Here is a 27,712-nt window from a genome sequence, read left to right as displayed (position 1 = left end):
AGGTCTCAATGGTTATCCCAAGTGTATTACCTCTTAACTCCCCCTCTACTGATCAGTACCTTCAAGTGCTGCCTCTTTGCCCTTTGTCACATAGTCAGGGCTAGATATTATTTCTGTAGTAGGCTCTGATACTTAAGAGGGCCAGAAACAAAATCTGTTGTAAATAATTGAGAGTGGTGAATTTCAACGAAATCAGATCAAAGTTAACTGATAAGTAGTATACTATAAGACTGTCATTCTAAGTTAACAGTGATTAAACCAGTATAAAATACCATTAGTACAAATCTTAGAAGTATAAGAGGTTAACATAACAATGCTTCATTTATCCAAGATCATAGAAAATTAAGTTAATATCCAAATGCAACCAGCAAACATTTTTAATGCAACTTCCTTCATGTGAATTTTTCCAAATGAATTATTTCTAAGGCAATTATTGTATGATATTGTAATAAAGTGAATACTTGGAATCTACTTAAACATATGAGGTTTTACACCCTTTGACAAAGGCACCAGAGCTCAATCTTTTTGATTTATGTTTGCTTCAGTTTTTCTCAACCATCCTTTGTTGGTATCTATCACTCATTGCTGTTGGCAATCTGACTAGCACTAACAAGTAGCTCTAAATCAATAATTTTTAGTTGCAACAAGTTAGAAACCAAATATTAAAACTATGTCCAAACTAAATTCTAAATTACTCTACAGGACTCTTACAAGTGGCTAATACAAGAATCTTATTGTTTTGACAGAGGAGTCAGAAAACCTGGGTTCTAAGAGATATACCACTTCAAGTAATTGAGGGCAAATCGCTTCATCTATCCTGGCCTCAATTTTCTCATCTATACAAAGGGTTAACAACCTTTTTTTTAATTCATAGGTCTGTCCAAATGTTCAAATTAGATAATGTGTGTAAAAGTATTATGTATATAGGTGGCAGCTTATGATCTGATAAGGTAAGATGACAAAAGTATTTTTATCATTATTGACAACAACAATCTATTTTAGATTTTTTGGTCCCATTTCTTGACTATTATCTACATTCCATCAAATTAAAATCACAAGATCACTTATCAGTTAAAAAAAGAAAGCTACAACTAAAGCATCATTAAAGCAATATAGCAGATGCTCAGTAAATCTTAGCTGGATTAACGAATCAACATTTACATCTGTGACTAACATCATACTAACAAAAAGCAAGTGGAAAATGCATACATGGTGTGTTCACTATTTTTTAGCAGTTGATACATTTCAAAAAGAAAATTTAAATATGTAAAACAAATAGAAAATTCAATGAGGTCTCAAGGTTATAAGTGAGTTTTAATATGTTTTCTTTCACTGAAGTACTAAAAACTCACAAGTTAATTCACTAACAACGTAAATAACTGCTGTCTTCACATTACAAGTCCTACAGCAGCGTTCTCATTTCTAGTGAAAGCCATTAATTTCATGATAGTGAAAAATACCCTTTGAGAGCTTGCCTTACTCACCAGCTTACTGTCCTAAGCACAAGATATTCAAACACTAACTCCAGCTGACAAAATAAAATACTCTTGCTCAGAGAGAGGATTGTCTCTTATAATAGCCTGGCTCTTACCCCAGGAGATTTATTACCAAGAATAAACTTTATGAAAGGTTGCCATACATAAAGCAGACTTCCAGCTGCTCTTCTAAGCAAACATCAATGAGACTTGTGATAAGAGAGATTAGGTTGGCTATCACATCCAGGGGCAGCACTGCTGTAGACAAGTGAATTTCTCACCCACTTCTCTCTAGCATGGCAAAGAGGAAGACAGGAGGCTTAAACGCTAAATTAAACAGCTTTAAAAGTGACTTAAGATATGCCTACTACTTTCAAAGGAAATAAACATGAAACAGATGAAAAATTTAGCTTAAATGTTAATTTAAAATAAAAAATTTAGCTAATTTCCTTAGGAAGTAAAGTCTCTAGGTCTATCCCTTTCAAATTAGTACAGTGGGTCTGATACTATTACAAACAGATGAAGTAACCACAGCAACCTTTATAACCACAGAAGGAAAACAGCCTGTCTACAAAGATATGCATGAAACAATGTGTCATTTAATAATTGTACAAACACAACTATACTGAGAATACATCATGATACCTGGAAAATGGACTGTATTTAAAAAAAATACAATCTCCTTAGGAAATGCTTTATGAATTAGATATTTTTCCACAAAACTATCTGTAAACAACTATAAGAAACTTTTTTTTTTTAAGATTTTATGTATTTATTCATGAGAGACACAAAGAGAGAGGCAGAGACATAGGTAGAGGGAGAAGCAGGCTCCCTGAAGGGAGCCAGATGTGGGACTCAATCCCAGTACTCCAGGATCACGCCCTGAGCCTAAGGCAGACGCTTAACCACTGAGCCACCCAGGAGTCCCTAATAAGAAACTTTTATTTTTTAAAAGATTTTATTTATTTATTCATGAGATACAGAGAGAGAGACAGAAAGAGAGAGAGAGAGAGGCACAGAGACACAAGCAGAGGTAGAAGCAGGCTCCAAGCAGGGAACCCATGTGGGACTCAATTCCAGGTCTCCAGGATCATGCCCTGGGCTGAAGGCGGCGCTAAACCGCTGAGCCACCTGGGCTGCCCAACTTCTTAAAGTATTTAAAGGAAAGTCATTATGTTGGTTACCAGTATTTTTTTCTAAATACACAATTAGTTTCCACTCAAGAATAAAAGCATAAATACTTTCTTCTGATTTCTATACTTAAAATCCTACTTGATAGAAAAAGAGATGACGTATATGTCCCAAAGTTCTATAAGCAAAGGAGTGTTAAACTACTAGGAAGAAAAAACACACATTTGTTGAATGCTGACTAAATGTATTTAATACCGTCTTTTCTCATCTGGGAAGCCCCAGAAATGGACATTATGATGTTCTTTTTTTTTTTTTTTTTACAAACATTATTAGTAAATCCGGTCCTAGAGATGGTAAATAATTTGTACAAGGTAGTAAGGTAAGGTAGTAAATGGCAGAGCTGCGATTTAAGCCTAAATGTGAATCCAAAATCAGAATCAGTGTTCTATTACACCATATTGCCCCTAAGCGTATTTGAACATGTACTTTAGTACAAGGGGATGCACCACCAAAAAATATAAAAAGGAAGTGGGAAAGCCAGACTACATACAGTTTCTGACCAATGAAGGTTGATGGAAATATGACGAGAAAGTTAGTAAAACTAATGTAATAATTCATGAGATCAACTCATCTATAAAATATCATCAGTTATCTCTTCTTTTCAAATAGCTGTTAAATTTACTCTTATAAAGAAAGTTTCAGTGTTCTGATTTTATCATGCTAGTATATCCTCCCTCCCGCTGAGATTCTTGTCTCTGAGATTACGAAAATCTTAAGTAAATTCTTATAGCATTCCCACAAATTCTTAACAATCTCAGAAGGAAATAAAGAGAGAAGAAAATGTTTTACTAGTCTGTAACTCATTTTTTTAGACTTGCCAAATGAGCTAGGTTCACTGCCAGGCAAGGACAAATAGGGATGGCCACACGGTGGCAGGGTGGGTATTTAACTTGCCATATAAATGTAAGAGTACTTTTCTAGTTTAATGTTCAGTGTAGTCACCAAAGTAAATTCATCCAGCAATCGAGAAATTAAATTCTACCTCCCACTACTGACTGCCTACTACTATAAAAGTTCTTAACCCTGTTAGTAGAAATTCAACTTAAAAAAACAACAAAACTTTGTTTTGGAGTATTTCATGAGGATATTAAATTTATCCACTATTCTCAGAGTATATATACACTGTGAATAAAGCAAAATCTTCTCTAACTAAACAGTTACATCTGTTCCAATCATTCTTAGAACATGAGTTATTTCAGTAGCTCAAAAAGATCCAAATGCCAGGTTGGATTGGGACTATACTTTTTGTGGTGGGTCAAATTACCCAAGGGGAAAGAAAGAGAAGAACACAATTCCCGAGAATGTGTTCATTCCTGAGAGGCAAGGGACTCTTGATCCTGTGCCTTCGGTATCTGGAGCCAAGAAGCTACTTGTGGGAGATAAGGCCAGGCCACAGAAATTCTACCTTAATATTGAAATCCCAGCTGACATGATCGCCAAACCAACAAGGGAAAAAGCATTAGTCATAAACATAGAGATACTAGAATTACTAGTTAATATTCTAAAGTTTAAATCCTGGTCAATCACAATGAGCTGGACTCCTTTACTGCAGATTAGCAAATGAAAACACTATGTCTCAAGTAGAATCTAAAATATGAAAAATAACTTGATTCAGAGCAGCAGAGGCCAGGATAACATTTCTAAGTAGCAGCCTCAGTTCCAAAACTTTTCTGTACTACTTTTTTTTCTTTCAAATTTTTATTTAAATTCTATTTACTTAACATATAGTGCAATAATATTGGTTTCAGGAGTAGAATTCACTGATTCCTCACTTACATATAACACCCAGTGCTCATCATAAACACATGCCCTCCTTAGTACTCATCACCCACTTAGCCCATCTCCCACCCAATCTCCCTCCATCAATCCTCATTTCTCTATTGTTAAGAGTCTCTTATGGTTTGCTTCCCTCTCTTTTTTTCCTCCCTTCCCATATGTTCATCTATTTTGTTTCCTAAATTATGAGTGAAATCATGTAAGTGAAACCTTTCTCTGACGTATTCTGCTCAGCATAATATACTCTAGCTCCACCCATGTTGCTACAAATGACAAGATTTCATTCTTTTAGATGGCTGAGTAATATACCGTTGTATGTATATATATACACATACCACATCTTCTTAATCTATTTGTCAAACGATGGACACTTGGGCTCTTTCTATAGTTTGGCTATTGTAGACAACACTGCTATAAACATCATAGTGCAGGTACCCCTTCCCTACCACCTCTGGCTAGTTATAGTCTCCACTTGTTTTTCCTTCAAACGTCAATTGACAGCCACCATTGGATTGCACACATGGCCATTAGTTGGACAATGAATACTAACAAACATTGCATATAACAAGATTATCATTACACAACTAATGTAGGCAACTCTGAGGCATCAACATGACAAGAGCAAAGCTCATCATCAGAAATGGAGACCATGTGTACCAACAGAGACTGTTAAAGTATAAAGATTAACCTAAGTAAAAAGCAGCATCCCAATCATTTTTATCCAAAAATTTTAAATAGAATCTTGAGGATTATTTTCGAGAGCTTCTCACTACATAAAACAAAGCCAAAATGACTCATAAAATGCAATGATTCAAACATGCACATTTTTGAAGTTGTCAGTTTTATGTAAACAATTAAACTTTCCAATACCAAGATTAAGTGAAAACAAACAAATATAAAATGAGACTTTTGGATTATCAAAGTCTCTAGAACTGCATTGTCCAATATGGTTGCCACAAACTATACGTAACTATTGAATTTCAATTAAGAAAAAATAAAAACTCAGTTCCTCAGTCACACCAGCCACATTTCAAATGCTCAAAGCCACACATGTCTGGTGTAGCGGCTACATATTGAAGTACAGATCCAGAACATTTGCATCAACACAGTTCTATTGGAGAGCAGTACTCTTGATCAAAAATTGTTCTATATCTATACTGTGGTGGCAGTTCATACATAACTGTCACAATTCATAGACGTGTACATCTTAAATGGATACAGTAACACAAGTAAATTATTCCTCAATAAAGTTGATAAGGAAAAAAGAGAATAGATATACGACCACTGGTGTATTCCAAAGGAAAAATAAAACATACTTCGGGTATGTAGAGGAAGTTCTAAAGTCCTGACAACTTGCTTATGCAGTCCTTTAGTTGAGACCCTGGTACATCACACTGGGGATCCAAGCCAGAGTGAGGGACAGATGGCTAAGGCAAAGAGGAGAGTATGCATCTGCCTACAGTAAGAGGTTGAGGGGCAGGAGATCCAAGATACTATGGAAAGTAAGGCACTTGTGTAGAGTCCTCCAGAAATGTACCTCCATCCTAATCTCAAACCATCAAATTATTAAAATCTATTCACTAAGGGGCCACTGAAGATGTAAAGTAATTCAAAAGGAGCTGTAAGGTGCATAGCCTCACCTAGGTATCTTCCAAATGATTAAAGAAATTGGTAAAATGAAAAAACTATCCAAAATATTTAAAGATTTAATACCTGAAAATCAGAAGAGCCAGGTATTAACAATCCCAATTCCTTCACAATATCCTTCAGCTGATAATAGTCAAAAGTTCTAACCAAGGATCATAGCTGATCACTAACACCAACTCCAATCCTTCTGCCTCTGACAGAATGGCTACCACCAATCACTCTCTAGGCATGACTAGTTCTCAAAAGGTAGACAGGACACTGAAAGGGGCAAAAACAGGTTCCCCATAGTAATTTGGTCAGAAACAAGGGTTCTCAAATTTCTTCAGTTAACACCTAGTGGCCAAAGTATACCTCAACCCATTAGTATAGCAACAAATAATTTTTGTTACATGTCACTTTATATTTTATTCAAACGTTTCTATTATCAATAGTAGTTACCAGTTTATTAAATGAGGGAAAATGCTCAATATAAAAGAAATGTTTAAGAATATTACAGTATATTAGCTTATAGTATTTTATACAATTAAAATGATGATTATGAACACTGGCAATGTGCAAAAACAAAATCAAATGAAAAAGCAAAGTACACTCTATCTATAGTATGTAAATATAAAAAAGGACTAAAAGAAAACATGAACAAATGAAAACTGCTTGATTCTTACACTGTGTACTTGTTCTTTAATATAGATACATTACTGTTATGTTGTCTCATACAAAATGAAAAATTTTAAATATTTATAAATACAGACAGCACACTTACCACAGTGGGATTGCCACTACTTATCAACTGGCTGACTTCGTGAAAAATGCTTTTGCAGTCAATTGATTTATCTAAGGATCCTCGTTTTACAATTACTGCTACTGCTAATAGAATCTGTTCCCGAACATACTTTTGGAGGCTGTAAAACATAAAAATCATTATGAAAACCTTTACATGAATCTAATATATAAAAATACTTCCAAATTTCTCACTGCCTGAAGCAACTAAAACACCGCTTCTATCTGAGGATAGTGTAGAGCCAAATGGTTATGCACAGCTTCTAGAGTGATAAGATTCCGTTTGATTCTGCTTTCCATCATTTACTGGCTATGTGACCCTGAGCAAGAGAGTTTCAGAGCCTCAAGCTCTCTCATCTATTAAAAGGAGGTAACAGTAACAGGGATGTTACTAGGATTAAAGGTTCTTAAAACTGTGCCCAGTGCATACTAAGTCCTATATAAGTGTTAGCTGATCCAGGCAGTATTCAATAGATGCAAGTCAGTTCACTAAGAGCCAGATTATGATTCTAACAATTAAAAGAAATTCTGGGGACGCCTGGGTGGCTAAGTGAGTTAAGCATCTGCCTTCAGCTCAGGTCATGATCCCAGGGTCCTGGAATCAAGCCCTACATCAGGCTCCCTGATCAGCCGGGGGGGGGGGGGGGGGGGGGTCTGCTTCTTCCTCTGCCCCTCACCCTCCTCATACACTTGCTCTAACCAGTACTAGTATAATCTTAAATTCATTCCCTTTAATGTGAAAAGGCAACAAGCTAGCTACCCAACATATATTATGGACACATACAAATTTTTAAGACTTTAAAATTTTTCCTATCTAAATTGTGCTCCACAATGTGATGGCAGAAGCACTGATTCTAAGTGGAGGCATTCTACAAAGTCCATTAGACCACAGGACACAGATATTTAATTTTCTTTTCACAACCTTTTTTTAAAAGTAAAGGTCAGAAAACAGAACTCTGAACCTTATAATCCAGACTCTAAAATGCCACAAGGATACAACAACCAGGAGCTTGGGATAAACCCCAAATTCCTCAACATGGCTTACAAGCAGTAGGACCCAGCCTAGCTTTCTTTGGACACTCCCAATTTACCCATTGTCTTACCTCCTTACTTACTAACAGTATTTTCTTTAACCCTGGAAAGTGTCTCCATTTGAACATAAATGATACACTCACTTCCAAGGCCTTCATGGTCAGACACCTGCTGCCCTCTCTAATTTCCCCCCATCCACATACACTCAAAACTACAGATACACTGCTTCTTTCAGTTCCTGGCACAATGCCCATGCACTTCTGGGTCTCTAAATGTCTATGTCTTCTGCCAAGACTGTGATGCCACTTTCTTCAGAGAGTGCGACATTACCAAAGAGGGCTCCCCACAACACACAATAGGCATTTGCTACACATTTATACAAACAAACAAGTCTATGTCAAGTCTAAAGTGAAAAATACTCCTTCAAATACACTTGAAACATTCATTAACAAATAAATGCAGAAATTCTATTACGTGGAAAAACGGGAGCTGACCAAAGTGAATTTTTCTATTTTTTGGGAAGGGGGAAGGGGGACACACAATAATTTCAAATACACTAACTACTACTAGAAAATGTACATAAAGTTAGCTTTATTTATTTTTTAAAAGATTTATTTGAGTGAGTGCATGCACATGTGGGGGCAGGGGCAGAGGGAGAGAATCTCCAAACAGACTCCCTGCTAAGCAGGGAGCCTGACCCAGTGTTTGATCCCTTGACCCTGAAATCATGACCTGAGCCAAGAGTCTGATGCTCAACCAACTGAGTTGCCCAGGCACCTCCATAAAGCTACTTTTTTTTTTCATAAAGCTACTTTTAAGGAACTCCGATTGGCAAGAATTAACTTACTAGGAAAATAAATAATAATGGCTAACATTTGTTGGTGCTTACGATATGCAAGGCTTCCTATAAATTAATTTCACAAAAATTAATACATTCAATCCTCACAACTATCTTTTGAATAAAACAAATATTAACTCTAATAGTTAAGTAATAACAACAATTAAAAAAACTAATGCACGAAGAGGGTAAATAATCTGCCCCTGCACACAGACTGACAGAAGTGGAAATCACAGTCCCTTTCTCAACCACTCTGCATACTGTCAAGTGCAACTTCCATTTGACTAAGCAAATTTTATCCAATTAAGAGGAAAAAATTCTGTGGACCAAATGAAAAATATACAACACTATGAACGTAAGATTCATAATATGTTATCTAAGCAGTATACCAACAATTTTCACTTGACTCGAATCCACACTGTAGGAAATTCTATAAAATAAAATTGGCTGTGTCATGAAAAACACAAAAGGGTAAAATTATTCTAGATTAAAAGAGACATAACTACATACAACACATAATCTGTGGTTAAATCCTGGATCAAACAAATAACCTATAAAGGAGGAAAGAATATTAATAACATTACTCAGACAACTAGGGAAATGAAAATACAGAATGAGAATTAGATTACATTTCTGCTGCATACTTTCAGGTGGTTTGGGGGGAAATGCACATAGATGAGAGAAATCAAATGTGACAAATGTTAACTAAGCTCCTACTAGGAAAAAAGTATGTGTGTGTTCACTGTACTCTTCTTTCAAATTTGCTGAAAGTTTTTTACAGAGTTTGGGAGAAAATATATAAGTGAACTATTTCAGTGTAGAACTCTACAATCAGCTCTGAAGTAGCTTCTGAAATAATGAAAATTATTTAAGAATAAGACTATTTTGGAAAATACAAGAGATCACACCCACGCACATATACAAACACAATCAAAATCTACCACACATTTAAGTTTACCGAACTCTCCAGAGTTCAGTGGTTCCAATATGGGGAAGGTGGGGGTTCAATGAGCAGCTCCAGGCAAGCCAGTATCACATCACACCCAAATGGCCTCATCAAACAACAAATTCAAATTTAAATAAAGAAGAAAACCAGCATGAAGAAGAGAAAGATTTGAAATCCGATCAATTTTTCCTTATTCTATTAAAACTGGAAAAAACAGTTTTTTTGGTTTCCAAGCCAAACCTTCCCTTTACCTACATCTGTATCCACTCATCTACAGAAAACGTTACCCATTACACCTGTATTGTTTATAGGCTAGGTATATCTTGCCTTTTTTCTCTCATGCATTCTTCTATACGTAAAGCAACTAGCGCTACACTGTGTGCTAAATTCATGTTGGTAATTATTATTAAACATTATGAACTCAGAGACTGTTAGTGAATAATCAGTAGGAACAAAGTATGCTTTAGTTTTAAAGCTTTATGCACGTTTAATGCCATTCAACACATTCCTAATTATTAGCCTTTCTGATTACATAACGTTTTCTTCGTTGAATTTGGAAATGAACATCTACGCAAAAAGTATTCAATTGTCCAACTGCACAAATGGCATACAATGTGCACTGCCTCTTCCCAAAAGAAGACTTGGTATTTGGGGGACTTAAAAAAAAAAAAAGGTAAGTAATAAATGAATTTCTTTTTCTTTCCTTTTTTTTTTTAATTAGGCTCCATGTCCGGCATGGACCCCAAGGCAGGGCTTAAACTCATGACTCTGAGATCAAGACCTGAGCTGAAATCAAGTCAGATGCTTAACCTGAGCCACCCAGCCATCCCAGCAAATGAATTTCTCCCCAAAGTTCTGTGACTGACAATTTTCCTCATATTAAAAAAATATATCATATAAGCAATGAATGTACAAATCTTATAAAATGTTCAAATAATAGAATGGTATAACACAAAAAGGAAACTTCCTTTTACCCTATTTCTGAAAACTGATCCATTTTCCAAAAGACACTACTAAAAGAATTTGGTGCTTTCTCTTCTACAACCTTATTAATGTACATTTCTGTGTGTGTGTGTGTATAAATATATACAGCAGTTTACTTGATTATATATATATAAAACCAAGTGATACATATATATATAGAACCAAGTGATATGAATCAAGTGATAACAAACCAAACACTTGGTTTGTTAATGGTACTTAGATTTCCCTCTTCACCTGTCATAGGATACTCACCTATGTCTTATAATACTTACCAAGTACCAAAAGAAGAAGTACAAAGGATTTTCTCTGGAGTCCAAGATCAACTTTTATTTATAACCAAAATCTTTGGAACTAAACCAACACAAAAACCCTAACATCCAGAATAATCTTTTCAAAGAAACAAGACGTAGTTCCATAAGCTTAAATAGTTCATTAAGTACCAAAAGCAACCCACAACCATGTGTGTGTGTTTTAAAAATAGAAGCCCCAAGCAGAGCTTAACCATAAACATGTATCATTACAATAAAGAAAAAAAAGTTTAAAAAAAGCACAGCAAAAGTATTTCAGCAGTATCTCCACCACATACTTACTTAGGCCTTTGTAAGACATAGGTTAAAAGGAATGTTCGCAGTGACTCGATGCTACCTTTTTCCAAGAGAATCCACTCTCGGACAACTGCTTCCATTATGGCTGTGGCAGCTTGAAAGAGGACATAGTCCACTTTACTTGTTTCTGAGGAGAAAATTAGAAATTTTCTTTAAACAGCAGTTCATCGTCCTTTGAACATTCTGCATTTATTAATTTAAAAACAGAACTTTTCAGACAAGGAATAAGATGGTTACCTGTTCTTTTTTTAATCCAGTGACCTTGCTCTAGCACCACAAAGAGGTTAGTTCCTCTCAGAAGACACCCAGGCAGGTGGCAGCTAATCACCGATCACAATTTTCACAAACTTTCCTCACCTCTCTTCAACTGTTACTTCCAAAGCATGAAGAACTAAAAAATAACACAGCTTTAAAAAAAATAAAAATAAAAATATAAAGCAATCAGAAAATTTCCTAAGAGATTCTCACCCTGTGCAAAATAGAGCTTCATATCTACAAAATATCTGAAACTAGTCTTTGAACATTACTATTTGGGATGAGCCATGCTGTTAAAATATTTGTTAAGTGATTAAGCTTTCAGCAGGATGGCCCATCTCCAATAGCAAGTTCAGAAATAAACACAATCACTTTCTGGTTACATTTCTCAAAATGTTAAAAAAAAAATTAAGTCACATTTACACAAGGTGAGAAGTTCTTGTGAATTTTCTGATTGCAATACTGATCAAACTGAGTAAAATTCCAAAGCTACACTTAGAAAAACCCAGCCTTAACTAGCAAATTATAGTTTCTGAACTAAAAACTGAATCAGGAGGGAAAGAAAACATAGAAAATTAACATATGTAAGAAATATTTTAATTTTCTATTTTTTCTTTCTTTCACCAGTACCACTACAATCGGTTTCCAAACAGCATTATCAAAAGGGAGAAACAGTCAAAATGAAGTCAAGAAAAAGTAGAAATTTTCTGAAGTTCTAAAAAATAACCATCACATGAAATCCATGAAAAAGTCTATGATTAGATTGCAGGTTATTTGCCAGATCACTAGACATGAGTATCTGAAAGCCATGAGAAATTAACTCTAGGCATAGAATGGCACCTTCAAGAATTTATCAGAAGAGCATGAAGATATAGTCAGGCACATCATTTTCTCTCCTACTCAAACTTAGGTCATTTAAAAATCTGGTAAGTGATTTTGACACAATAAGTTATAAAAACGCATGAGAAAAGGTATACCCTACTAAATTCCAATCAATTTAGACTACTACATATGAGTTTTGAACATATGAAAACTAGTAAGAGGAACCAATTCGGACTTTTTTTTTTTAAGTTTGATTATTCCATGCTATTTTAACATGAATTCTAATTAAGATGATAATCAGAACTCACAAAAATTTAAAAACCTTAAAATATTATCAATAAATAAAGCAACAGCTTCCAAAAATGTAAACCTATTATAAAAAGATGTGTTTAAAGTTCCACGGGGCGGGCGGGGGGGGGGGGATGTTTTACTCAAAGAGGAAAAAAAAAAGAGGATTTGAAACAGAAACTAGCTGTATCTATTTAGATCACTTAAGGAGAAATATGGTACTGCTTCATAAAAGTAATTCAAGTAATATTATAAACCTCTACTTCAAAATAAATGACTGATGGCCTAATTTCATTTTCTATTGAAATAATAAACATTTTAGGGACAAGAAACCTAAAATCCTTAACTATGGGTTTTAACAAAGAAGCAAAATCTTAGGGACTCACAAAATTTTGGAAATACAATTCCAAAGATCATCTAATTCATTTCCTGCATTTTACAGGTGAAGAAAGTATTGATGCACCAAGAGATTAAGACAAGAAATTCAAGGTCACATGGCTGGTAAATGTTCGTTGAGCAACACTAAACCGCCCCTAAGAGCATATGCCAATGAAGAGAAGACCAAGCAAGCACCTTCTTGTTTTCATAAGCAATGAAACATGCTTATTTCTAACTGTGCTTATATCCAACCCATTCTTCCTGCCTTCTCCTCCTTTTTGCAAGGAATGGAGGAGGAAATAACTGCAGAAGGCAAGTGACTTTCAAAAGTTTCCAAGATGGGCAGCCTGGGTGGCTCAGCGGTTTAGTGCTGCCTTCAAGCCCAGGACATGATCCTGGAGACCTGGGATCAGAGTCTCATGTTGGGATCCCTGCATGGAGCCTGCTTCTCCCTCTGCCTGCCTCTGCCCCCACCCCTCTCTGTCTCTCACGAATAAATAAATAAAATCTTAAAAAAAAAAAAGTTTCCAAGATAACTCCTTCTTAAATAGCTGTTTGATATTAAATAGGCATATCTAAATTACTACTCCCATAAGAAGCTTACTCTAAGAATGGAGGAATCTGAAAAAAAGAAAAGCCAAATTCCAAATTTAAAAGGAGGAATTTTCCTAGCCTAATGAATTATACTTTCTCATAAAATTTATGAGTAGCTTTCATAAACTGCACTTACACATAATATAAATGTACAAATATGTAATATAAATGTTCCATATCCTATATGGAACTCTAGAAGCTACCAGCAAGATCAGACTTCACATGGACAAACAAGCCTTATTCTTGCTCTCCGCTCTAAAGATGCTCGAAATTTCAAGGTCTTCATGAGGAAATCACAACTTACCTAGAATTTCTGATACTTTTAGGATGATTCTCCACTGACCACAACACTGTCTAGATAACAAACTATTTTAGGCCACTTTAGCAGTAAGCTTTCACTTCCTACCATAGGAAACTCTCTTTAATAATAATTATGTAAATAAAATTCATTTCTATCATGCCAGCCATCTGAAACTACATAGAGCCATGAAGACAAAAGTTAAAGTGAAGTATATAATGAGAGGCAGAGCACTACATTCTGTTCAAAAAATATTTTCAAAAGAAAACTAAAACTATAGTAATCGAGTCCCAGATGTTCAGCTACTACATACAAACACCTCTCTGCTTAAAGACTTCTGTCCAAAGCATAAGCAACAGAAGCTCCAGAGTCTGCTTAATAAATACATAGGCACACCAACCAAGAAAAGTCTCAGGTTTCATTTTATTTTGTTTCAACCATTTCTGAGATAAGAAATTAAAGAAATTCATTTCCCCCCTGAAAAAAAGATAGAAGAATGCTACAAAGTTAGCTCCAGAAGTACGGAACCAATCTCTCACTGGCTGGATGTATCACTTTAACAAGAACAGAACTCACAGGATTTGTGAATGCATATTTGACCAGACCAAACTAGCAAATTCCTAAGTGCCAAAGACTTCTGAAGTGAAGAAGTCTAAAAGTACTCTTCTGATAAAATGCACAGGCATGCAACATGCACACGCACATGCACGTGCGTGCACACACACACAGAGAAGAGTGGAAAAGTAAACCTAGAATAAAAATAAAAGAATAAGAAGAGAAAGAAATGAGGAAAAACAAGAAACATAATAAAACTTAAGACAGAAGTGGGAAGGAAGAAATTTAAGAGGCCAGAAAAGGGAAGCATCAAAGAGAACGTCTCCCCTTTACTAGAATATATCACCCAGACATTGTATAAAAATGACATATTAACGCTAAATAAGAATGTGAAAATTCTGAACTGCGATTGACTGCCACTTGTATGAGAAGTCTTCTTAGAGGAATTAACCCTTCTGTGCTGGTGGCAACTGAGTAAGGAGCTGAAAGATTTTCTGTGAAGTTTAGATGTAAACATTAATGTAACACAGGGCTTTGCAGTACATTAATGATTAGATTATGCTTATTATACATGCACTCAACCTTTTAAATAGTTAGTTAATGTCTCAAGCACAGTGGGAACTAGCAATACTATTTTCTAGAAATTTTTATCAGGAAAGCAAAAGTATACCAAAACAAGCTCAAATCATAACAAAGCAATAGTACTTCATAAAATATACAAACTCTAAAAAGGAAAGAGTCGTATAAACAAATACACTCTAAAAAATACTTACAAACTTAGATCAACTATTTCCCAACTAATACAGAATGATAATTGGATTATCATAGAAAGTCAGATGAAAATGATGGAATCCTAATTAATGTAGTTAAGGCATATGCCATAAAAATCAGACTCAAATTACTTTAGGTGAATAGTTTAATACAATGGTTTTCTAAATCTAATTTCTAAATGCTGAATAATTTCAAGGATGTAAAGATGAAGGCTCCCTTAAATTCTTGATTGTGAATTTAATTTAGTTTTGCTTCTTGTAATTTAACATTAAATCGAATATTCCCCACAGGCATACGATAACAAATTTTCTTGGTGCCAGAAACAAATTCACCCAAAGTATAAAAACTGACCATTAAAAAAAAGAAGAAAAAAAAGATCAAAACTGCCTCACTTAGAAATCAAAAGGTGGTTATTAAAACTATTCCTCTAATGACAAGACCTAACTCCTGAATGAGACAGAGCCACCTTCACCACCACTGCTAGCTCCTTGCAAACAGAGAACAGAACATTTTTTTAAGGTTGTCATATTTTTAAAATGTCTTTTGAAATCAGGTAATAGGGTCACTTATGTTACTGTTTAGAAGGTGGTTTTAAATGTTACTACATTCGTGCCTCATAACAGCTTAAGGCAACCAAGTCCCTTAAGGAAAATGGTCCCAATGTTGCAGTCTTACAGATGAAAAGAAGGCTAAGTGACGTCCTCAAGTTGTTACCAGGAACAGGCATCACTGGTGCCCAGATCTCACAGTATCCACAGCAGGGCTCTTTTTACTCCAATCTAACAACTCATTTATAATTCCTTATATGAAAAGCACTTTTAACATAATGCTAATTATAGGCTATTTCAATCTGGAAATCAGAGTGCTAGTGGCTAACAGTTAAGTCTCACAAAAAGCACAAGAATAAAAGATCAGATATTTTAGTTCTTAATACACAACTAATCAATTTTATGGTCAAGGATAACTCAGAGTATATTGGTTACAAAAATGGCTCCAATAAGTAGAGTCAACAATAATTAAGTTATAAAATAACAATAACCAATAAAATCTCTGATTATTGAAAAATATGTTAAGAGGCAGAAGTCTGTGTATCTCTTAGAAAATACCATTTTTGGACAAGAATTGTAACCTTTGCAATTATTTTTAAAGGAAAGAGCATTTCTGTACATATGCCAGCTAAGAGGTAGTAATAAAACGTTTTTACAATAGTAAAAATTAACACTTTGTTTTAAAATATACAGTGATAACCTACACAGAACTAATATTTGCTAAGCAAGTGGAGCACAAACTATATGGTTAAAAAAATTTTTCAGAAAAAAAGCTAAAAGAAAAACTGTTGAAACGTCCAAAAATAATCATAATTTTAAAACACTAGGATATGATATATGACAGTATATTTGCTATGATAAGTGAAAGGACTCTTGAAAACAACTGAAAAATATATTAGATTTTCCCCCCACCATTAACAGCCTTCATGTTATGGTCAGTATCAAAACAAATTATTGAATACTATATTTAGGGGAAGAAAATTCTAAGGAAAAACAAAGTTCTCTGTCTGGCTTTATGGAATATCTTTAAAGCCACTTGAATAGTGATTACTAATGGAAAATTATAACTATACAAACCTGCTTGTTTTAAAAGGAATTTAAAATATCTTAACATTCAAGATAGAAATGAGATTTGATTCTGCAAAAATATTTTTGAAGTGAATACTTACCCAAAATATGCTTGCAAACTGCAAATGGTGATTTTGATTTCCTAAATGATAAGAATATGTGCTCTGCATGCTGGCGTTGTTCATTATTAACCATGGAAGGTGGTGCCTTGAGAGTTTAAAAAAACAAAAGCAAAACAAAACAAAAAAACAAAGTACACTTGTTTAATAAAAAAGTTTGAACAATAGCAAACCTTTAACCCACAACAAAAGAAAATACTTTCACTTTTGGGGGGGTAATGGGAGGACAAATTCCTGCTTATTATTTTAAAGAAACTATAAGGGCAGCCCGAGTGGCTCAGTGGTTTAGCACTGCCTTCTGCCGTGGTCATGATTCTGGGGACACGGGATCGAGTCCCACATCGGGCTCCCTGCATGGATGGAGCCTGCTTCACCCTCTGCCTGTGTCTGCCTCTCTCTCTCTTTCTCTCTCTCTCTCTCTCTCTCTCTGGGTCTCTCATGAATAAATAAATAAAATCTTAAAAAAAATAAAATAAAATACAGAATCCTTACCTTAAAAAAATAAAATAAAAAATAAAGAAACTATAAAGCATAAAAACCTATAAAGTATAAAACTTCATAATAAATATTTAAAATATGGTTTCAGGGTAATAGAAGAAATTCCTGGCAAACTCTGGGTGAGAATCCTTTAAAGTTGCTACATTTTAGAAGATAGATACTTACCTAACATTTTCCTTATCTTTTAAACATAGCTAACTTATTGCTTTTTATTCCAAAATATATTACTTCACCTAACTTGACAAAGTTCAAATAATCTCTAAATTCTTCAGCACTGGTGAAACCAAATCCAAAGTCACTAAAAATTGATTTCTAACAGCAATCCTTTAAAATAAAAGTTTTATCAGATAATTTTACCTCAAGTTTCCTAAAATCACCATTAAACCAGAAATAATAGGGACCTGTAAAGTTTGAAATTTACAAAACTCCTATCTGAATAATAAGTTAATCAGCAGAAAGGCCAGACTTCTGGCTTAACAAAAACAACTTCTATATATATAGTCTGCCAGGTTTTTAAATTCCATTTTGTTCTAACACTCTTTCCTCTAATGATATTCTTCTGAACCTAAAACATACCCACCTAAAATACATTCTCATTATACGGCTTGGTAATCTTTGACTTACTTAGATGGTCTGGCCTAAAGGAATTCTTATAATTAGCTAAAACCAGTTCAGATGCTACTCCTTATGATACAGCACCCTCTACAGCTCTCTAGATAAAAATGAAAGTATTTTCATTAAAGAATTGTATTGGGATTCCTGGGTGGCTCAGTGGTTGAGCGTCTGTCTGCCTTTGGCTCAGGGGGTGATCCTGGGGCCCAGGATCAGGGTCCAGGATCAAGTTCTACATCAGGCTCCTTGTGGGGAGCCTGTTTCTCCCTCTGCCTATGTCTCTGCCTCTCTCTCTCTCTCATGAATAAATAAATAAAATCTTTAAAAAAAAGAACTGTATTAAATTATTTAACATGTCTTTTGAAAACGGCTTTATTAATAAAATACTCTGAACAGCTAACTCTGCAGAGTACAAATATTTTTGTCCTTCCATTTGCAAATTCTTCATTCTTACTATTTTAATTCAACAAGCTTGTGTTTTTGTAAGATATTTCATCATTAATATCTGCTGACTATTCCCCAAAAACACAGCATATTAATAAATACTACAACATGTCCTACTGCTATGAATACAAATCAACAACTATAGACTACCCCAGTAATTCTGATTTAAACATTCTTTCTTAAAAAAAAAAATAATAAAATATTCTTTCTTCTCATCATCCCAGTACACATACATAATTTTGCAAATAATTAATTATGCCAGTTATTCTACAAAAATAGTTCCTAAAGCTAAAAATCTTTGGATACTCTGATATCCACATGCTTAATAAAGTACTGGTCTCAATATAACTGTAATATGACAGAATGCTATTTCATTTATAAAATATCAGATTTTCTAAGTAATGAAGTATAATCTAAAAGTTGGTTTATCTTACCCACCTGGTTGAACATTTATCATACAAACAATAAAACCATCAATTGATTCATTAAATGACAATATGGTATTCATTTTAGTTTCCCAAAACCAAAACTTCTAAATCTTTTTGAAAATGACTTGGCAATGGTTTCCACATAGCAAATTATGAGCATCGATGAGTCCTGAGAAGCTCTTTTGTTAAAAACAAAAGAAAAAAACAAAGAAAACAATCCCAAACAGATTCCCAGTCCCCAAAGGTTTAGCAGGCTGGGACCCTAACCAAAAGTATGCATTTTTCTCTTAAAAGTTCCTAGGTATTATGATCTATAGAACATCCACCTGTCAAACTCCTTCCTCTCAGGAAATAAGAACTCATCCTTCAAATTCTGCTTCAGTCTCTCCTTCATCAGCCTTTCCTGACCTTTCCCTAGTCAGCCTGAACACAAATGATGTCTCCATCTCACCACCTTGTAGGATGCACTATGTATGTATCTCTACTATTCAATTTACCATAATGTACTGCAAGTATCTGCTTGCCCCTTGTCTCCTTTTCTCACTTTTCTGACACCAGGAACTTTCTTTTACTCATCTCTAAATTCCTAGAGCCTTGCACATCCCAAAAGGAGAGGCAACACAACAATAACATTTATTGAGTACTTAGCACTGCAAGGCATTATTTTCAACTAATGGACAGGCATGCAGATATATAATCTCACATTAATCCTATTAACAACCTTATGAGGTAGAAACTAATAGTATCCCCATTTTACAGATGAAGAAACTGAGGAATGGAATAATCAATTTGCTCAAGGTTAAGTAGGAAGCAGAGGTGGAAACTGACTCAAGGGCTCTAACAGTAACTACACTCAGGTGTCTCAGTACCATGTAAGACTTATGCTTAAAACTTTGGGGTAGAAAGAATAAATTCCCCTAAAAGTCTTCCTCTAGCACCCCATACAGACATTAGGGTAAAGTTTGTAAGGTTTCAGTAAAGAAGTAATAATAGTAAAAGAGTTTTTTGCACTGTCTGTTCTTTCATTATAACTAATAGTAAAAGCTTTAAAACAGCTCACACTTCAGAGGTAGAGTCAAATGCATCAGAAGAGCCTGAAGAAATAGTAGATGGTAGCAGAGTATGGTGATGTTAAGAGAGGAAAACACAGGTGAGCAATCCCGGGTATCCTCAGGAAAACAAAGGCATGGTCAGGGGAAAAATTGAGAGGTATTTCTAAGGAGTCACATGAGCAGGAAACCTGAAGCTCTCAAATCCCTAACTCAATATACTGGTGTTTCTGGACCAGCCTGCACCATTCCACTAGCCTACCAAGGCCACCTTCAATTTACAAAACATCCAGAAGAAATACCATTGGTAGCAGAGAGCTAGAGGCATCTGAAGCTAGAACTTGAAACAAAAACACTAATAAATGGACTACATGACATATTTAATATGAGGGGCTTAGGGGAGGGGGTCGGGAGAACCAAAGTGCCTAAATAATTTCTATTAAAAGAAAAAAAAAAAAAAAAAAGAAGTATTTACTGAGGACTGACTATACTTCAAGCACCATGCCAGAAGCTAAGAATATAAAAGTACAGAAAATCTTTCCCACCCTCACAGAGTTCTGAGTCTCAGAAAAGACAGACATTAATCAAATAATCACATGAATAGTTATGACAGTCTATGATTTCTGCCACTAACTGCATTCTGGTTTCTCTGTTGTCATGCTAAACCTGTCCTCAAAAAGTCAGAAAGCCCACTTGCTAAATCCTATGAGGCCTTTAGACTCTTTCCCTTGGCAGCTATAATAACTTTTATTAAGGTTAACAACAATAGCACCAATTAATCCTCACACAGACTGCTAAATTACATACTCTCCCATTTAATCACAGCAACATCCTTGTACGAATTATTTCCTCTTTTTTTACATATGGAGAAACTTAGGTTCACAGATCATCACATGTCCAAGATCATAAAAAGTATCACAACCAAAATTGCATATTAAGTCTGTGTGACATCAAAGCCCATGACCTGACTCTTTTTGTACTAATGAGGAAACACAGTTGAGTAGACTAATTTCTGTCAGATGGCTAATAGAGAAATCCAAGTAATATTCTTGGCTTAACTATAAGTATCATTATTTACAGGATAAATAAATGGGAAAAAAAGGTATCAAAGTCGCATTGAAAACATCAGGCACGACTTACAGATAGAAAACAAGCTACAAAAGTAGAAAACAAAACTGAAGTCATGCCACAGAGCTGACAGAATATTTTTAGCTGTAACTGCTCTCTCATTTTTTAGAGAGAGCATGGCTTAACATTCAAATTAGAAAATCACAGGTATACTACCTAAAAACACATTTACTGGTAGTTTTTGATTCATTCATTGAAGACTTTGTTAAGAATTTGTTCAATTTTTAGTTTTCTCTCTATAATCTTTCGTTAAACTTTTGGAACTTATCATTGCTCCTACCTAAATTAAATTTAAATTAAATTTAAAACTTTTAAACTTTTGGAACTTATCATTGCTCCTACATAAATTAAATTTAAATCCATAACACATGATGATATACTTTATTACTAAATTTAAATGTATTATACCAATATTTCATAGCATTCCACAGAGTATTCCAGATACTGGACCTTTCCACTAAACAAATTGAGAGATGAGCCCTAATTAATCTCTTGTGATTTACTAGGATATTCCCAAAATTTGTCCTTCCAAGTCTGTTTTTCTCTCAAACTTCTCATATCACGATACCCATCACTCCAATCTCTCAGAAAATGACCTTATTTTTACTTTCCCAAAGTGAAAGCTCCCTGTATGATTAGCTCCTTTATGTAGCTTCCTTTTCAAAAAGAATATTCTCCAATCACCTTCTCCCAATTTCTTAACAAAATATTCCCTCCCCCTCAACTTTCGCTGAAATCTAAATCCTCCTCCCATACCTGTCCCACTGGCTCTCTGCTCACATCCACCTCATTTCCTCCCACATCTCTTTTCACTCTCTTTATCTTAAAGTTATACTTAGCAATGGCACACTGCATTCTGCTTACTAAAAGGTTTACCCTACCTTAAAAATCCCTTTAAAACAACCAGTCTCCTATAATTAAAAGAATAGGATACTGAATCAAAATGACCAGGTTTCTAATCCCACCTGTGTAGCACATCAGTTGGAAAACTTCTATACAAGGATACCTCCAAGCAAGTCAGTGTTCCCATCTAATGACGCTAATGAATACGTCTCATAATTGGTAAGAGAACTGCAGTTAAAAATACACATATGGGCCTCCCCAAATTAACCTACAATAATTAATACAATTCCAATTTAAATCCCAATGAACCCTATGGTTCATCTCAGAATATGACAAGGTGATCCCAAGACATGTAAGAAAAAGGCCAAAAAGAGTAAAATCAGGAAAAAAGGATCTTGAGAGCATTATGCTAAGTGAAATAAGTGAGACAGAGAAAGATATTCACTTACAGAGAAAGATCTCATGTATATGTGCAATCTAACAAAAGAACAAAAAGCATCCCCCTCCAAGCTCATTATAGATACAGAGAACAGATTGATGGCTGTGGGGAAGAGGATGATGAAATGGGCAAAGGGGGTCAAAAGGTACAAACTTCCAGTTATAAAATAAGTAAGTCATGGGGATGTTGGGTATACCATCATAACCATAATTAGTAATATTTTACTGCATATCTGAAAGTTACTAAGAGAGTAGATCTTAAAATGTCTCATAAGAAAAAGATTTAATAGCTATATGTGGTGATAGGTATTAACTGTGATCATTTCACAGTATATACAAATACTGAGTCATTATATTGTATATCTGAAACTAATAAAATATTATAGGTAATAAATAACACTGAGGTTCAAAAAACTATTAAAAATGTGGAGAAGAATAAGAAAGGAGGGGGGATGAGTGAAAAAGGTGATGGAGATTAAAGAGTGCACTGTAATGAGCGCTAGGTGTTGTATGAAGTGCTAAATCACTAAACTGTACATCTGAAATTAATATTATACTGTATGTTAACTAACTGGAATTTCTTTTTTACTAACTGGAATTTAAATAAAAACTTGTAAAAAAAAAGAAAGGACTCTTACACAACCAGACTTGAACACTTATAAAGGCATTATCATAATTTTTAAAAATTGTAGTAGAACAGGAAAAAACAAAGGAGCAGAGAATTCCCAGAAACACACCCATGACATATGATAAATTAGTGAAGAAAGACTAGACTATACAATAAATGGCATAGGAAAGTGGGCTACTTATAAGCAAAAACGAAAGATCAGATATCTACTTATATCATACATAATAATAAATTCTAGGTGATTTTAAGATTTAAAAATGAAAAGCAAAACGTAAAAAAACTAATGACAAGGGACGCCTGGGTGGCTCAGTGGTTGAACATCTGCCTTTGGCTCAGGTCGTGATCCTGGGATGGAGTCCCATATCAGGCTTCTCACAGGGAGCCTGCTTCTCCCTCTGCCTGTGTCTCTGCGCCTGTGTATCTCATGAATGAATAAGTAAATCTTTAAAAAAAAAAAAAAAAACAATGACAAAACATAAAGAATAAAACACAGGATGGGGCGCCTGCATGGCGCAGTTGGTTGGGTGTATGACTCTTGGTTTTGATATGGGTCATGATCTCAGGATCCTGTGATTGAACCCTACCTCAGGCTCCGTGCTCTGCGTGGAGTCTGCTTGAGATTCTCTCTCCCTAGCCCTCTGCCCCTCCTGCTTGTGCTTTCTCCCTCTCTAGAATAAATAAATAAAATCTTAAAAAAAAAGAAAAAGAAAACACAAGAGAATATGTCAGAGTAGGGAAGGATTATTTCAAACTTTACAAAAGGCATAAACCCTTAAAAATTAATAAATTCAACTGTTAAAATTATAAACTTCTAAACATTAACTGTAAGACTAGTCATAGATCAGAAGACAATAACTGCACTGAATATAATTAACAAAGGACTAATATTCAGAACATAAAAACTCCCACAGAAGACAACTTATAGCAGAAACTGACAGCTACCTCTTCAATATTCACTCCTCTTCTTCCTTAGTAAAGAACTCTAATATGCAGCACTTTGCATAGCTAAATAACATTTCCTAGTGCCCAGACTAAGTTCTGGCCAGTAAAATGTAAACAAAGCCTGGGGTAAAACTTCCTAAAGAGAGCTGATTCAGCTGGAAACATAATTTTTTTTTGTCTGTGGATCTTCTTTCCTCCTCCCTGGAAATGAATATGGTAGCTGTAGTTCTACTAATCATCTTAGATCACAAGAAGACGTAGAAGATGGAAAACATCAGCTAAGAATTATAAACAAAGAAAAAAAAACCCAGCAGCAGCAGCATGAGCCCCTGATGCTATCCTGGAGCCACAGACCATCTTCAGATCAATTTAACTCACCCTTTGTGAGAAAAAATAATCATTTTTAAAAATGATTTTTTAAAAGACACTGTTATTGCTTAATAATTAAGCAATATTAAGCACATCGTTTGCTTAATAACAGTTATTAAGCACATTATTTAAAAGACACATGCTGCCTAATCCAATCCAAACGATTACACAATGCAATAGAAAAATGGCCAATAAACATGAGAACATAGTCAACCTCACTAGTAACCAGTGAAATACAAATTAAAACAGTAAGCTATTATTTCTGAGGGGAAACATAAAATGATGCAGATTAAAAAAAAACTACAAAAACAAGAGCATGGAAGTTTGGGACTACTGTAGACAGTCATAAATTTAGATTAATCTAACATGGAACTTCATTTGGAATTTAGAATTACTTAGAAGAAGTTGGTGGTCCTGAATAGCAAAGAATGCAAAAAAGTCCACTCCTAGGCATTTATTCCTAGAAAACCTCTCCCACACACATATAAAGGTCACCCAAAGTTCCTACAGCACTATGATAACAAATAAAAAAGTAACAATTTGAAAGCCATCATTAGGAAATACATTATAGTACTGCCACACAGTGGTTTATAAGACACTTAAAGACTAAACTAGGGAGTAGCCCGGGTGGCTCAGCGGTTTAGCGCCGCCTGCAGCCCAGGGAATGATCCTGGAGACCTGGGATGGAGTCCCATGTCGGGCTCCCTGCATGGAGCCTGCTTCTCCCTCTGCTTCTCCCTCTGCCTCTCTCTCTCTCTGTGTCTCTCATGAATAAATAAAAATATTTTTTAAAAAAGGAAATATCTGTCAAAGATGTTCGTCGTGGCAATGTGGCTGGTGACAGCAAAAATGACCCACCAATGGAAGCAGCTGGCTTCACAGCTAAGGTGATTATCCTGAACCATCCAGGCCAAATCAGTACTGGATATGCACCTGTGCTGGATTGTCACACAACTCACATTGCTTGCAAGTTTGCTGAGATGAAGAAGAAGATAGATCATCATTCTGGAAAAAAGCTGAAAGATGGTCCCAAGTTCTTGAAATCTGGGGATGCTGCCATTGTTGATATGACTCCTGGAAAACCTATGTGTGTTGTGTGTTGAGAGCTTCTCTGACTATCCTCCTCTAGGCCATTTGCTGTTTGTGACATGAGACAGATGGTTGCTGTGGGCATCATCAAAGCAGTGGACAAGAAGGTAACTGGAGCTGGCAAAGTCACCAAGTCTGCCCAGAAAGCTCAGAAGGCTAAATGAGTATTATCCCCAATACCTGCCACCCCAGTCTTAATCAGCGGTGGAAAAACCATCTCAGAACTGTTTGTGTCAATTGCCATTTAAGTTTAACAGTAAAAGACTGGTTAATGATAACAATGCATCATAAAACCTTCAGAAGGAAAGGAGAATGTTTTGTGGACCATTTGATTTTGTGTGTGTGTGTGTGTGTGTGTGTGTGTGTGTGGCAGTTTTAAGTTATTAGTCTTTAAAATCAGTAATTCTTAATGGAAACAACTTGACCAAAAATCTGTCACAGAATTTTGAGACTCATTAAAACAAAAGTTAATGAGGAAAAAAAAAGATTACATGTAAAATGGCTATATTAACATTCGGTTTACATTGTTCTATATACTTCTTCATTTATTTGAAACACTGCATTTCTAAAATGAGGGAGCCTTCCGTTACTGACAGTTCTGCTGATCTTGAACTCTGGCTAAAACCTAATAAAAATGGTAGATAAAATATTTCTACATTTTGTAATGTATTGCTGAACTCACAAGACATTAAGAAATCCCCAGAAGCTAAAAGGAAACCAAAGCAGTGATCCAAAGATGAAAGATGGCACTTATGCATTTACCCTAGAGACATTTGCCAATCCCAGATGACCTTGAGTTTCCATTCTGAGAGCTGCCCAAAAAGTAAAGAAGGCATCAGACATAGCCAGGGACCTCCTAAAATGGATAATAGGACATCCCTCCACATAAAGCTGGGATCCTCAGTATAAGGGTAAACCATTAAAAAGCAAAAAGAAAAACAACAGAGAGGGAGGAAGAGAGGGAGAAACTTGCTAGTGTGGATCTTAGTAATAGGTAAAAGAAGGAAAATTACCTCAGACAACTGATAACCATGAACAGGCCTTCTAATAGGTTTCCTGCTTCATTTCAACAAGACCTGTGTGTTCCAAAAACTTCAAGCCAATAAACTTAAAAATAGTCTATGTTGGTCATGCACCTAAGACACTTGTAGTAATGAATGCACCATAATCCAGGCCTCAGACTTTTCCAGAAATACTTTCAAAAGTTAATACTTAAAAATGTTTAAACACATGAGAAGCAAGCCACCATGAGTCTAGAGAACAACAAATTAAAGCCAACAAAACTAAATTAAAACCAACAAAACTCATAAAATATTGGAAATACAGAAACAATACAAAATGTTTAAAAGAACTTAAAAATGTATGATGTAAACCTAATAAAAAATAAAACCTTTTAAAATAAAAAAAATAAAATTAAACCTTTAAAAAAAAAGATTTTATTTATTCATTCATAAGAGACACACAGAGAGGCAGAGAGACACAGGCAGAGGGAGAAGCAGGCTCCCTGCGGGGAGCCTGATGTGGGACTTGATCCCGGGACTCCGGGATCACGACCTGAGCCCAAGGCAGATCCTCAACCACTGAGCCACCCAGGCGTCCCAAATTATACCTTTTGAAGTTGATAATGACACTATCAATAGAACTACAACAACAAAAAATCAATTCACAGAACGGGAAAAATTTTTCACCAATCATATATCTAATAAGGGATTAATAGCTAGAATCTATAAAGGATTCCTAAAACTCAACAACAGAAAAACAAAGAACCCATTTTAAAAATGGGCAAAGGACTTGAATATACATTTCTTTTTTTTTCCCTAAGATTTAACTTATTAACTCGAGAGAGAGCAAGAGAAAGAGAGACAGAGAACAGAGAAGGAACATAGGGAGATGGAGAAGCAGACTACCTGCTGAGCAGAGAGCCTGACATGGGACAAGGAGCTCATTCCCAAGACCCCAAGATCGTAACGTGAGCCAAACACAGATGCTTAACTGTCATGAGCCTGACATGGGACTCAATCCCAGGTCTTCAGGATCATGCCCTGGGCCGAAGGTGGCGCCAAACCGCTGAGCCACCCAGGCTGCCTGACACCCAAGATTTATGAATTTTATTGTATATTAATATGCCTCAAAAATGTTAAAAACTCAATAGTAGATTAAAAAGCAAATTAGATACACTGAGGAGAAAACTGGAAACATACAAAAAATTATTCAGAATGCAGAAAGCACATTCAAGTGTCTTAGAGAACAAAGTGAAGGTCAGAGCCCCAAGAAAGG

General features: G+C 35.2%; 1 protein-coding gene across 5 annotated transcripts in view; it reads right to left on the bottom strand.

The window, feature by feature from the left end:
* The window catches only part of XPO4 (exportin 4), a 121,986-nt gene that overhangs the window by 75,027 nt on the left and 19,247 nt on the right, over positions 1–27,712 (bottom strand). For 2 of the 5 annotated variants that reach the window (XM_077868433.1, XM_077868428.1), the window contains 3 exons: positions 16,950–17,055; positions 11,257–11,398; positions 6,850–6,988 (listed from right to left, as the gene is read on the bottom strand). In XM_077868433.1, coding sequence (XP_077724559.1) covers positions 6,850–6,988; positions 11,257–11,398; positions 16,950–17,043 — 375 coding nt within the window. In that variant the 5' untranslated portion in view covers positions 17,044–17,055. Of the gene's footprint in view, positions 1–6,849; positions 6,989–11,256; positions 11,399–11,508; positions 11,679–16,949; positions 17,056–25,305; positions 25,457–27,712 lie in introns of those variants that run through there. The other 3 variants (XM_077868430.1, XM_077868431.1, XM_077868432.1) reach the window with 3 other exon arrangements.

This window comes from Canis aureus, chromosome 24 (assembly GCF_053574225.1).
Source record: "Canis aureus isolate CA01 chromosome 24, VMU_Caureus_v.1.0, whole genome shotgun sequence".
Classification (NCBI taxonomy): Eukaryota; Metazoa; Chordata; class Mammalia; order Carnivora; family Canidae; genus Canis; species Canis aureus.
Note: the sequence above shows the minus strand (reverse complement) of the source record. Positions and strands in the feature narration are given on the sequence as shown.